The sequence below is a fragment of the Mesoplodon mirus genome (assembly GCF_964341445.2).
Source record: "Mesoplodon mirus genome assembly, chromosome: 9".
Taxonomy (NCBI): domain Eukaryota; kingdom Metazoa; phylum Chordata; class Mammalia; order Artiodactyla; family Ziphiidae; genus Mesoplodon; species Mesoplodon mirus.
The window spans coordinates 107,318,776-107,333,473 of record NC_138985.1 but is presented as its reverse complement, the minus strand read 5'-3'; the positions used below and the strand labels follow the sequence as shown (position 1 = coordinate 107,333,473).

Sequence of the window (14,698 nt, the reverse complement as noted above, 5' to 3'; positions counted from 1 at the left end):
ATTTGAGGAGGAGCCAGTGTGAAAGTGAGCACCTACCAAACAGATGAAAACAGACCTATTCTAAGGCATGGTGTGAAATGTCAGAACATTGGGGAGTAAAAGAGTGTTCTTCTAATTTCTAGGGAGAAGGATCAAGAAACTATCAGAGAATGTGCTACGCCCAAATGAGGGAGTGATTTAAAATGAAGAAGACACGGGAAATAGGAAGCATGAGTTCCAACATAGGGGCAATGAGGAAATTGTAGGGTGAATAAACACTGGTGTGGTGAAGGGAGATTTCATGATGATGGGATGCCCCAGATATAGAGAGCAAGCAGTTTGGACTGGAGCAAGAGGAAACACTGGCAAAATGTCCACTATTATTTTACAGTCTTTTAAATACTGAGAACAGAATATGTCGGATTCTACTCTGTACTCGCCACAACAGTGCGCTAATAAACTTCCTATTCTCACGTGCCTGTCCTGCTGCCTGGATCGGCTAGGGTATCAGGTAACCTCTCAAAAGCATGCTGCCTTGTCTTAGCCCTGAAACCTGGAGATACACCAAGTGAGCTCAGAAGCAGAAGGGGCAAATATGGTTCCAGTGAAAAGAAAATAGAATATATGCACATAAATCAAAAAGGAAAAATAACAGTAATGATGCTAATGATGAGGATCTAGCAAGTTCCTGAATAGTCTCATTTTTCATGCTGATTTTGTTCAAAAATATGAGTAGAAACAGGATATGAGATTAATGATTATGTGAGGGGAGGTCAGCCCTACTGACCTCCTCTGTACATAAATACAACAAAGAGATTTTTGAGAAATTCATCCACAGGTATACTTTTATTCAAAGTTATTTTCTCACTCGTCATAAATGAGACAAGTGCTGTTATATGGCACTCACTTGCGTTGGGCATTGATGAGCTCTGCTTCTACTTTAAGTCTGTCCCAGAAATAGGACTCCAATATTTGCCAGTTTAGAAAACATGTCGTATTGGTACAGTTTATTATTTAACTTTCTTGGTTGCATCAATTAGACCAAGAGAAAAGATAAAAAGAGAGATTAGCTGCTATATGAGATACTCCTGCTAAAATTGCCAGGAATCTTCTGAAATGGAAATTGACTTACTCAGAAGGCATGAAAGGTGACCCAGCAAACTGAAAAACCTAGGGTTTGGAAAGATAGATGCTCAGGCATAGTGGCTTTAAGTTTAGCCAGAAGGGAGGAATTCCTAGTGAGTAAGTGTGAGGTTGTTCTTGTACTTTGCGCTGACTTAACTGGATTTCCCAAGGTTTTGTTTGTTTTTTGTTTTTTTTTCCACCTGCCTGCTGCACAAGCTGATTTTTATGGACTAGACAAGGGTTTCAGCCCCCAAATGACAGAGGAAACCAAACAACAGTCCCTAACCATAGACAATGTGAAGCCATTCTCAGTTTTTGAGCAGGGAAATCGCACAACAGAGGCAGTGCTTTTTAAAGCACTAAAAGGGCAGTGTGTTTAAAATATTGTTTAGGCAGGTGTGTAAAAATGTTTGAAGGTGGGCGTATTTGCATCTGGGGTACCATTTTGGAGGCTCCATATGTGATGGAGCTGCCTGTTCTAGATCTAAGGCCATCTTGATTTTACTTGGGGTCTGCCTTCCCTTGCTTGGTTCTGTCTGCTGCATGGGCCTCACCAGACCTCTTACAGCTTTCCTCTCCCTTTCTTGATTTAAAGTTCGAAAACCACCTGAGAACTTTTTGTTATATTAACCTATCACTGTGACTGGCACACAATGAAGAGATTTAAAAGAAAGTCTGGCAGGTAGAAGTCATCTGAGGAATAAGAGTGTGAATCTGAAAGGGAGTCTTGGGTGGTGGGTAATCAGTTACAGAGAAGAGCTCTCCTTTCAGGCTGTGTTTGATCAGCGAGTTGGTTCCTAGATTTTCAACTGGAGCTGTATGAACAGAATTGAATTCAAAGATTTATACTGATTGTGAGGAACTGAAACAGCTGAGCGCGTGAAGTGGGAGTTGCTACGTGATTACAAAGGTTTATAACAAAGAGAGCTTGTGAGAAGTCGACAAAGAGGAGATGATGTGAAAGAAGACAGAGGAGAGCTATTCTATGTGCAGGTTAATGATAGAGGAGGCAAACTAGGTTAAAGAAAGAGGAGGGCGAATGCCTTTGATGAGAAAACATACAAATGAGTGGGGGGGAGAAAATGGAAGAAGCCAGTGTTTTGAGGTTTATGATTTAGAATGTGAACACATGAGAGAGAGACAGTGTATGACACACAGGAACACAAAGGGGTAGAATCATAGCGGTGCCTGGCCTGTGAATATTAATAAGCTCTCACAGAGAAGAGGAGAGCTGTGTGTCCTCATTTCTATCTGGTTTCCTTGCAAAAAGAGAACGAGGTGCCACAATCATATTAAATATTACCAATGATACCTAATACAATTCCATTCAATCTTGTTACCTTCTCAAACCAGATTTTGCTAGGTTCAGTTTAAGATTTTACACTGAAAAAGTAACTAGATATTGGGAATAGAATTTAAATTATCCTTCAAGACTGGCTCAAACCCTAAGGGATAATTAACCTAGGTACACAAGAAATACACGTTATCCTATAAAAGCTCTCAGAAATTGGTATTCGAGAAAATGCCTATAGCTGAATTAAGACCTAAAACTGATAACAACTGCTTAGTGGTTTATAAACTGATTTCATTTAAAACGTGTTCTCTCATAAAACACCCCAAGGCATCAGTGGAACAATGAAGAAGTAAATAATTTATGGCAAAAGTGCTGTCCAAACCACAGATAATGAATTAGAGTTGTGTAAGGAAGTTTTGATGATAATGAAGACATATAAATAAGAGATGCTCATCTCAGAAATCATATTTAAAATAAGACTACAAAATCCAAAATGAGGAGTACCATTTGTATGCACACATATGGCCATTCAGATGAATAACACACACGGGGCACTCACACACATATAGGCATGTATGTGCACACATGTGCACACACACACTATGAACGCTGGCTCTGGATGACTCAAGCCTGTCTAAGAAGTCAATCTCCATAACCCACTAGATGTGTAAGTTAGGAATTGATTTCTGTGAGCTTTACTTTCCTCACCCAAAAACTGGAATTAGAGTAGTATTACATACCCTGTGGGGTTGTTGTGAATTATTAGATGAGTTAATGTGTGTGATCTGCTTAGAACAGTGCCTGGCATTTAGTTTGCCCTCAATACTATATATATAGCTACAAGCATAAAATACAAAATCTTTATCACATTTCCTAACACGTTAGTAATTGTTCTCTCTAGCTGGTAAGCAATTTTTATTTTTGCTTATCTATATTTTCAAATTTTCCTATTTTGAACAATATGTTAAAAACCGTAAGACAAATAATAAAGCTTAATTTTTTACAAACTAAATGTGGCATTGTTACTCAAAAGGTAAGGCTATATGCAGCTGGAATTATGAATAGTATACAGAGACACAGAGGTAGGTGTGGCAAGAAGAATAAAAAGTATTCCTCCAGTATTCCCGACCCCCAGTGTACACCTCCTGATCCCACTCCTTGAATGTGGGTGGGACAGGTATATACAATAGGATATCACTCCTGCGATTAGCTTGCTCTATACAGCAAAGGTGAAGAGATTTTGTAGGTGTCAGTAAGGTCCCCACTTGACTTGAGTTAATCCAACAGGTAGTTATACTGGGTGGATATTAGGCATGGCCTAATCAGGTGGGCTCTTGAGAGAGAGTCTAGAGGTCAGAGATCCTCCTACTGCCATACCATGAGAAGGACGCAGATCTGGGACCTTGGGAACATCCTCTAGGAGCTGAGGGCAAGCCACAGCCAACAGCCAACAAGAAAATGGGACCCTCACTCTTAAAACCTCAAGGAATTGAATTCCATCGACAACCTGAATAAACATGGAAGAGGATCTCAAGCCTCAGATGAGAGCACAGCTCTGCTGATCCCTCATTTCAGCCTGTGGGACCCTGAGCAGTTGACCCAGCTAACCTCTGCCAGAGTCCTGACCCATGGAAACTGTGAGATAATAAATTGGTGTTATTGAAAGCTGCTAAGAAAATGAATATGACAGAGAAGGAACTGCTTTGCTTTGCTGGGGGGCTGGCGGGAGGTGATGGCAGCAGGAGTGGGGGGCAGGTTCATGATTCCATTAGAGCTCAAGCATCCACCCCAGCAGCCCATTTCCACCCCCCACCCCCCACTGTGCTACGGAAACTCCTGAGAGGCATAACGATAAATAAAATGATATTACTGAGTGCAAGTGCTTAAGAACTTGGGTAACAAGCTCTCTATAAATATTAGATTAAAAAGACATGAACAGCTTTTACCATTATAGAGAATAATAGAATTTGATCAGCTAAATCCCAGGGCTTTATAAAGCACAAATTATGTAAACAAGCTCGATGGCTTTTTGATAAAACTACAAAAGTAGTGCTAGGAAGAATGCAGGAGGTGTTCCTTATTTGGACTTTAAACTTCACACCGTACAGTACAGATGTTTACTCAAATTTTTAAAAATTAAATATGAATGCAAAGAGAGTTATAAAGATGAATTCGAGGATAGAATATTAAGGAAAACATTGTTTTTGATTTAGGGATAAGCAGTAATTTTCCAAGGATAATAGCTGGATCCAGCTTCATTTACTATTGTTATTATCACTGGGCAGAGAGAACTAAATGAAGCTTTAAATATAAAAGTGCAATGTTTCTAGAAGATGTTGGTAAGCATCTTAAGGAAACAGAAATAAACTGAAATGTGAGAAAAATGTACAAAGAGGTAAATATTAGAAATATATGATAGTATATACTCATTAAAATTATATTTATACCAAATTTTCAGAGAGGTGATAAAAATTGAGAAGGTGAGGAGAACAATGACCACATTTTATAATGTGCCCTAAGATCTAAAAAAGGAAACCAGGCTTTGACTTGCACAGAATGATGAATTCTCCTACAAAAGATTCAATGAATATATTCTCTCCTCAATGTCAACTGAGCACTTGAGACGCTGTCATTTAGGGCACCCCCTAATTTCCAAGTGATGAAGCACTGAACTGCAGATAGTCAAAAGGAGAATTGCATAGTAGAAGAACTGCTTTTTGATAAAAAATGAACAGTGCCAATTTATGTCAAACGTGGCCAAGAAATGAGTAAATTCAAGCTTGTTTGAGGCAAGAGGATTTTGCTTCTCAATTATTTGAATAGTGATATTTTTCTTTCATGTTCCAGGGCAATAATAGAATTTTTTTTTTTTAAGAATAGAAGGCAGTGTAGAGATCAACTCATTCCAATTCCTACTCTATTTATAAGGAAACTGAGACAGAGATTAATTGTGTTTAAAGTCTTCAGGGAATCTGTATAGCATCTGCCCACAGCACAGCTCCAACACGCTGAGTTACAGACACTGAAGGCAACACAGAGTCCCACCTTTTTCTGATCTGTCCCTGCTCTTCCGTACTCCCTCACATGGGGCTACTCAAGGCAGAAACTTGGGAATCATTTTCAACTCCAATCACCAGCCACAGTCTGGTCAACTCAACTTTCTAAATATCCATCAAATCAATCCTCTCCTTTACCTGTCAGCCACCACCTTGAATCTCAACTTTAACTCCTGTATTACAACAGAGGCTTTCTGACTTGTTTCCCTATCTTATGTATGGGTCTCCTTTGGAAAACTCTATTCCCAGCTGCCAAAGCCATGCTTTAAAAATACAGTATCATCAATTGCTTGCCAAGTTTTAACTGCTTTGCATCCCATATAAAGCATGTTACAAGTTGATTTATGCCACTCTACTGACACTGGGTTGTAGTGAAGGAAAGTACAGAGTTTATTGCAAGGCACCAAGAAAGAAGTATGGGCAGCTCATGTTCAAAATACCTGAACTTCTCAATGGCTTTCAGGTAACAGTTTTGAAAGGCAACATTACGGGTGGGAGTTGTAGGGTGCCTGATCAGCTCCTGCACAATTCTCTGATTGGTTGACGGTGAGGTAACAGGGTGATGTTTCAGGAATCTCAATGATCAACCTTTTGGTTCCACCCTGTCTGGGGTCTACATACTGGTGGTCAGCATGTAGCTAAGTTCTTCCATCTGGCGGGGAGGTTAGTATCTGCAAAATAACTCAAGGATATGGCTCAGGATATTATCCATAGCCCTTGAGGAAGAACTAAATGTTTCTGACTTTGTTTCATGGCTGAACTATTATTATTTTGTCTTGCTTGACTATTTTCCTTTGTTTCTGCACTTTCTCATTTTCTCACTTCTCTGATTAAATTTGCTCTTTGGAACTTGGGGAAGGAATAGGAGGCTAAAGCTTTTTTTACAAATAAGAGGTGGGGGGCATGGAGGTGGGGGGAGTCTGAACCCAGGAAGGTCCCCTACTCATTCATTATATACATTTGCATTGATTCAAAATCACTCTCCATCCTCCCAGTCTTTTTCTCATTCTTTACGACCCAAGCAGTCAATTTGACATCCATAAGGATGACCCATTTGTCCCTAAAATTCTCTTAGACACTTTTCTTCCACTTACTTATACATTCTCCTACATATAGAATATTTCATCACTAGAAATCTGACCTATCTACTGATTTCCTAGGAGCTCATTTCGCAGATGCCTTTTCCCAGTTTACATCATCCCCTAAGTGATATTATCATTTCTCATATATTCATATGCTAACAATTAGGACATTTATGTCTCTAACCCAAACATCCTTTGGGGGCTTGTCCAACTGAAAAATTTGCATCTCAATTGAGATGGCATATAGCACTTCATATTTAAATAGGTCAAAACTGAATTCTTGAAATTCCTCTAAATCTGTTCTTTCCTTTATTTCCCACATCTGCCATATGGCACTGTAATTCATCCAGTTATTTAATCCATATATTCAGGAGTTATTCTTTTTGTTGTTGTTGTTAAATGTTTTGCTCTTTTTAATATTTATTTTTTAAAATTTATTTTATTATTTAGTTATTTATTTTTGGCTGTGTTGGGTCTTCACTGCTGCACATGCGCTTTCTCTAGTTGCGGCAAGTGGGTTACTCTTTCTTGCGGTGCGTGGGCTTCTCATTGTGGTGGCTTCTCTTGATGTGGAGCACAGGCTCTAGGCACGCAGGCTGCAGCAGTTGTGGCACGTGAGCTCAGCAGTTGTGGCTCGCAGGCTCTAGAGCTCATGCTCAGTAGTTGTGGCGCATGGGCTTAGTTGCTCCATGGCATGTGGGATGTTCCTGGACCAGGGCTTGAACCCGTGTCCCCTGCATTGGCAGGCAGATTCTTTTTTTTTTTTTTTTAAATTATTTATTTATTTATTTTAGGCTGTGTTGGGTCTTCGTTTCTGTGCGAGGGCTTTCTCCAATTGTGGCGAGTGGGGGCCACTCTTCATCGCGGTGTGCGGGCCTCTCACTGTTGCGGCCTCTCCCGTTGCGGAGCACAGGCTCCAGACGCGCAGGCTCAGTAGTTGTGGCTCACGGGCCCAGTCGCTCTGCAGCATGTGGGATCTTCCCAGACCAGGGCTCGAACCTGTGTCCCCTGCATTGGCAGGCAGATCCTCAACCACTACGCCACCAGGGAAGCCCGGCAGGCAGATTCTTAACCACTGTGCCACCAGGGGAGCCCCAGGAGTTATTCTTCACAACTGTCTTTAACCATCCTTCTCCTATCTGTCACCAATCCTGACAATGCTTCCTTCAAAGTACACCTGAAATTCATCTCTTATTCATCACTTAAACTATCACCACTCTAGTCCAAAGGAGCTTCTTTCCTTCCCTGGACTTTTACAATAGCCTCAGAACTGGTCCCAGTGCTTTCAGTCTGTCACTCATGGTACTCCAAGTGGTAGTTTTAATTGAGACCCTCTCATTCTCCTGTTTAAAAACTTTCCATAGATTCCCACCCACTACATTGAAATATAATTGAAAAAGTAAAAAGCAGATTTTTTTCCTGCACCACCACCTGGCCCCTGCCCATCTCCCCACTTCATTTTGGGCCCCCCTATAGGCTCATTATGCTTCAGCCACTGGGGTTTCAGTTCCTTGGAAGGAAATGATCTCTTTCACTCTTTCGGGTATAATTTTTCAGGGCTCATTCCCCTTCCTCACCTTTTTGAGTGCCTTGTCTCCTTTCATATGCTAGATTTTGGCTAAAATGTTGCTTCCTAGGGAGGTTTTTTAAAAAACCCTCTATCCAAAATAAACCATTCCTCACAATTCCATTATTTTTCTCTACAGAAAAATTACTTATCTGTTTACTTTTTTAGTGCTTGTTTTTATTCTGGGTTGTGAATACCATGAAGGCATTTATTATATCCATTTGTTCTCACATGGCACAGTTCCTGGCACACAGTGAATATAGAAATGAAAAAACCTAGAAAAAGGATCCTAGAGGGATGCTTAATATTCTTTTTTGTTTTCACAAAGTCTATGAAGAAATTCACATTTTGGGGGTTTGTGTGTGTGTGTGTGTGTGTGTGTGTGTGTGTACATTACATTTTTAATTAAAATTTTTCTTTTAGATAATGTAAATTTTACATGCAGTTTAAGAAATAATACAGACACCACCTCACACTGGTCAGAATGGCCATCATTGAAAAATCTATAAATAACAAATGCTGCAGAGGGTGTGGAGAATAGGGTACCCTCCTACATTGTTGGTGGGAATGTAAATTGGTGCAACCACTATCAAGAACAGAATGGAGGTTCCTCAAAAAACTAAAAATGGAATTGTCACATGATCCAGCAATCGCATTCCTGGGCATATATCCAGAGAAAAACATGGTTCGAAAGGATACATGCATCCCAATATTCACTGCAGCGTTGTTTACACTAGCCAAGACATGGAAGCAACCTAAATGTCCATCGACAGATGAATGGATAAAGAAGATGTGGTACATATATACAATGGAATATTACTCAGTCATTAAAAAGAATGAAATAATGCCATTTGCAACAACATAGATGGACCTGGAGATGGTCATCCTAAGTAAGTCAGACAGAGAAAGACAAATACCATATGATATCACTTATATGCATAATTTTAAAAAATGATACAAATGAACTTATTTACAAAACAGAAACAGACTCACAGACTTAGAGAAAGAACTTATGGTTACCAGGGTGGAAGGGTGGGGGGAGGAATAGATTGGGAGTTTGGGATTGACAGGTACACATTGCTGTATTTAAAATAGATAACCAAAAAGGACCTACTGTATAGCACAGGGAACACTACTCAGTATTCTGTAATAACCCAAATGGGAAAAGAATTTGAAAAAGAATAGATATCAATACAAGTATATGTATAACTGAGTCACTTTGCTGTACACCTGAAACTAACACAACGTTGTTAATCAACTACACCCCAATATAAAATAAAAATTAAAAATAAAAAAGGAAAGGTTTTGATCGATAAAAGAGTTTACAATGGTCATTTGGTGGTGAAGGGTATATTGAAGATGAGGAAGAGCTTCATGGAGGAGTTTAGGATTCAAGAAAACTCTTGAGAGATAAGTATTTTATAGAGAGTTTCAGGAGAGAATATTGTACATAGGGAGACTGTCATGAAATTTAGTGTAAAACAAGCCAAACTGAATTTAGGGAATGATGGAAACTCTACTCTGATTGGAGCATGGGATGGCCATAAGGAAGCAGGGTAGAAAAAAGACAGTGCTACAAAGTTTGTATTAAATGTGAAGGGAGGTGAATGCTAAGTTGAGGCCCATTCCCATTATTCAGTAGTTGGGATGGAGCACAGTGGTCATATGATCACAGTGGTGTGTTAGGAGCATTCATCTAGCAGCCTGCTGACAGGTGGCATGGAGGCGGGGGCAGTAGGAAAATATTGGAGTTGAAGGGACTGCTGGAGGAGGTCATGGAGAGAATGTGACTGCCAGCTGACCCTTAAGCAGAACCCTGGCAACCGGAGGCTCCCCACCCCTCCCCTGTCCTTGGAATGTACGTCCCACCTACTATTCCCAGGCTAGCAGCCCTTGCAGGGAGTAAATCCTTGCGAGAGGTAGGTGTTGAGACCATCTGGACTGAATATGTCACTGAATCTGTCAAGGCCTTGATATAAACTTTTAAGATCCTGTGGGTTCGGTGCAGAAATCTACTCCTATTGTGTCGCCCAAGACAAGCCTTGTAAGTAAGTTCCCTTGCTTATTAAACCTTCACCTACCAATCTAGAGGGTCTGCCTCCTTCTCAGTCTCTCCTTGCCTTCCACGTATGGGGTCCAGTTTCAGATTTCACTTGGGGAACTCCCAAGGTTGTAAACCAACAGGGGCCAGTTGGGACATTACTAGAATAACCTAAACCCAACAACTGAGGGTCTGAATCAGGATGGTGGTTTGAGGAATGGAAAGAATAATGATTTGCAAGAGGCACTGGGAAGGAGAAATTGAGAATTTAACAGTATCTGAGATGCCAAGAGATATATGCTGACCGTTTGGACTGAATCCAACAGTAAAATACTCTAGCAGGGACAAACTTCAAGTCTTCCCTGTGATTCAACGGAAAAGGAAATAAGGATAAGATGAGGAACAATTTACTTATTTGATCATGTTAAACAAACATAAAACTTGGAGATATTAGTGAACAGTGATGCTGTAATGATTATTTGGAGGAAGTTCTTTTCTAAAAGTCAGAGGAGACCACCTTCTTCTTGCCAGGCCCTAAAGTAATTAACTGTGCTTTCATTTTGTTTTATTTTTTAATTAGTAAGTGAATTTAAAGTTTAGTATTCCAAAGAATAATTATAAATCAGAAGTGATTTCCAACAGAGTGATTTTTCATTTCTACCCAAATTTACATCAGATATTACCTGCCAGTAAAGTTTCTCCAGTGTCGAGAAATCAAAATCAAGACTCATATTTTCACTATGTCTGTACAAGTGAAAAACTCTCCCTCATCTTAGTAAGAAGAAGGAAAAAGAGATTGATCACTGCCAAGACATTGCTTCTTCCCCAGAGAAGATATCTTGCTCCCATTTTAAAAATATGTGATGTATTCAACAGTGATAAACACTCAATTACATCTGGGTCACTAAGAAGTGGGACAGCTCTATTCTTTAATACAAATGTTGTGAATTAAGGTGCATATACAATTTCTCATGACCACAGAGTGATATCTCAAGATTCATAGACTATCTCATGCTGTCACTCCCTCCTCTTCTTCAACATGTATTTCTTGGAAAAGCAACAACCCAAGCCAAGCTCTACGGTGCCATGTTTTCCTAATGGGTCAAGTTCATGTTCTTTCCAGATGAAGGAAGGGTTAATGGGTTGCAAAAGGCCAAAGAGTACCTGATGGTCTTCAAGGGTCCCTGAAACACTGGTGTTCATAACTACCTTGACAATAGAAAAAAAATCTTCTAACTGCAGAAGTCATGCTGTTCTTTTCACCACTTAGACTGAATCTAGAGTATTAGGTCAAACTATAGTCATACTCTTTAAAGGAGGTATTGATGAAGAGGAGATCTGTGTTTCCACATAAGGCCTTCAATTCACAGAAAAGTGATCTCTCCCCCCGGCAAAAAAGGAAAAAATCCTCTTCCATTTTGTGTGTTCTTCATATGAGGATCATATACATTATGGTTTTGTTTAGTTTTCTAGTTCTTTTCTGAAAAGGCATATAGGAAAGTAACTAAAGTAACTTCTTAATTGTCCAAGCCCATTCAGGATGCCCTGATTTCCCTTAAGGTTAATAGTTGACAATAGTTTTGAGAAATCAACATCAGGAGTCTTTTGGATTAAGTCTAGTTCTCATGGATTCTACTTTAGTTGAAGTAAGATTAGAATGAAGGTAAAGAAGAAAGTACCTGAGTGCACTGACAAGTCCAACAATCAATGAACTCTTAGGTCAAGCTTTCTGGTAAGTGAATTATTTCTCTGGGGCACGCTTAGAGTCTTGACATGGGGGGAAATTTGGGGACAGTAGCTCTCACTTTACCATTTTCTCTACCCACCTTCCACACTATACCCACGTCCTCATCATTCTCCCTTCCATTCTGTGCCATGTGTGTCTTCCTGATGTTGCTGAGTTCTCCACAGGGGTCTGCTTGTCTACAGCACTGTTTAGGGCTCTTAGTTCTAGGCGCACAATCCTATTTGCACTTCACACCTACTGAGTCAGTCTCCTGAGATGGAGCCAACAGGTTTGTATAGGAAGACAAAACTCCATGTTTCTGAAGAATAGCTGGATTTAAGAACCATTGGCCTCAAACATATTGGAATTTGAATTTTGCCTGAATAATATAAGCGAGTTATTTAACTCTCTAACTTCTTTAAAAAATAATTATACCTTACTCCTGGCAACCTTTTCTGAAAGTTTATTATGTGTCAGACAATATGCTAAGAACCATATGTAGATTATCTTATTTCATTCACACAATAATGCTATGAGGTAGATATTATTATCAATCAATTTCAAAGAAAAACATACCGAGGCTTATTGAAGTTAATACAGTTAATAAGTTGCTCAAGGTTATATATCTGGTGATTAACAGAGCCAGAATATAAACCCAGGTTATCTGAATAAAGCAGTTATTGTGGTACCCGATACATGGTTAACCATCCATGCAGCAATCATCATCAGTAGCATCATATAATCATTATCCTTATCATTGTATGCCTCAGGAGTTCATATCACATGCTGATCCTCTCCTGGAGCTAGTAAACAGGGCTCGCCCCACACACTTCTCCAGATTTTTGGAGGGCAAGATGCTACCAAGTGTCTGATGGAAGATGTGCTCTTATCTTACGGATCTGTACATCTTACATATGACTGTGGGAACCCACAATCCCATTTCATAGCCCTGAAATTTAATATGGAAGTGAAGAAAAACTAGGCTCTCTTCCCCAGAAAAATTACATGAAAGTGGCAGGTAAGTTTTGCTAGTGCCAGAATGGGCTTGCAGTACCCAGAACGGCTCCTTGCATAACCATGGCAAGCAGAGGAGGGTTTGGCGTGACCTCTGAGCTTCCTTTCACGTGGGCAGTGTGGATGGTTTGAGAGGTGATACTAACCTTCCCCAGTCTAGGTTCTTGTGGAGGATGCTTCATGGGCTAGTTCTTTCTGTGGACTTCAACCTTGCAGTTTTACTTTCTAGTTTTTCCTCTACATGCTGATTTTTTAAAACAGTAATTAGTAACCGTTCAAATCAGAAGGTAGACTTTTTTTGAAAACCTAGCATTGAAATACATTTCACCATTTAGCCTAACAAAGCCAGCAATATTTAGCTTATTACACATTATGATAAGAATACAGCACAGAAGAAACAAACTTTAGTGGTGCTAATTATTCTCAACATACAGAAAAGCAATCTTCATGAAACATAAATATGGCATAGTTACCTGTCATGTTGCAGTAAACTTTCAGAGGCCCCAGAGGTCCACTGCCATCAGGATCTATCCAGTAGTAATTTGATGTCTGGCCTAGGTGTTTGTAGGCTTCACAGGAAGGCTCATAGATGGCTGGAACGAAACATCCTACATGAGCACAGCACCCAAAAAATGTCTCTCCAAATAAATGCCCCAGTAACAGATCAAATGCTATCAAACCACTGTTTAGGAGAGTATCCTCTTGTTAGAAAGAGCACGCTTTTCTCTACATTTAAACTCATAATCTGATTTTTAGTCTATAAGCATTGGTTCTGACCTAACAAACAAAGATAGTAAGTTCCTGCTATGGCTTTAGTTGGGGAAAGGTCTAAAACAATCAATAAATTGTTAAACAAATATAATGTTTGTTTCACAGGTGCTCATGATCATTGAAAACTAATTTATACTTATTTATAGATATCATCTGCTTACTGTAAGGGACTTTACTGAAAGGCCATGAATATTGGCTGTACTGTTGGGCTATCAGCTAAGAGATCAGAGAAAATCAGAGAAAATCTCTCTCTCTCTCTCTCTCTCTCTTTCACACACACAGGGGCACTTTGTTTTTTGCATATTTAGTATAAATCTCCCACAAATACCACGTGATTTCTAATCTTCCTTTATTTCAGGAAAATGGAAAGATGTCTCTGTTTCATTTTATTTGTTACAGGTGTGCTTTAATTACATCAAATCTAGTTTTTGTAGAAAACTGACATTTATGTAATTTGATTGTAGGTTCTTTTTCATCATTTTCCTTTTTGTTCCCATTCTCCTAACACATTTTCTTTTCTCACAGAGACTGCACCTGTCTTCAGAAGTGCAAAATGGACATTTACATATCTCCTTTATAGCTGGAACTTCTAAAACACTATTGTGAAAACTTTTTTTTAATAGCTCTACATTGACATATACGATGAATTTGACAGACCTCTTTACAAAACTAAGGACTATTTCTGGTAAAAATCTATCTATCTGATAAGCAGAGTCTTTTGGTAAAGTGCCCTTGAATTCAATACTCCTAGCATCTGTCCTTAGCTAAGCTATGAAGTAGGAGGTCTGATTCTGGGACCTCCCTTTTCTACTTTCCTCTCCCATGTTCTCTGTGCTTCCCTTTGGCTTTCCATGGTTTCCTCTTCCCAAGGATGCTAGACTTTAAATTCTATTTCATTTCAACAAAGACAACACAGGAGACTAAAACAGTTCATAAACTCTTTGATTTACTCAAGGCTTGCTTCTCACTTCCTTCCTTCCTTCCTTCCTTCTGCAAATAGTTATTGAGCCCATATGACGTGCTGAGCAGTAGGTTAGGCAACA

The 14,698-nt window shown here is 39.5% G+C and overlaps 1 protein-coding gene across 1 annotated transcript in view; it reads right to left on the bottom strand.

Moving 5' to 3' along the window:
* Positions 1-14,698, bottom strand: part of LOC309810308 (contactin-associated protein-like 2) — a gene marked incomplete at both ends in the record, with an annotated part of 613,462 nt that overhangs the window by 336,109 nt on the left and 262,655 nt on the right. The window contains one exon of the mRNA XM_082632268.1: positions 13,358-13,477. Within this exon, the coding sequence (XP_082488394.1) occupies positions 13,358-13,477 (120 nt within the window). The remainder of the gene's footprint in view (positions 1-13,357; positions 13,478-14,698) is intronic.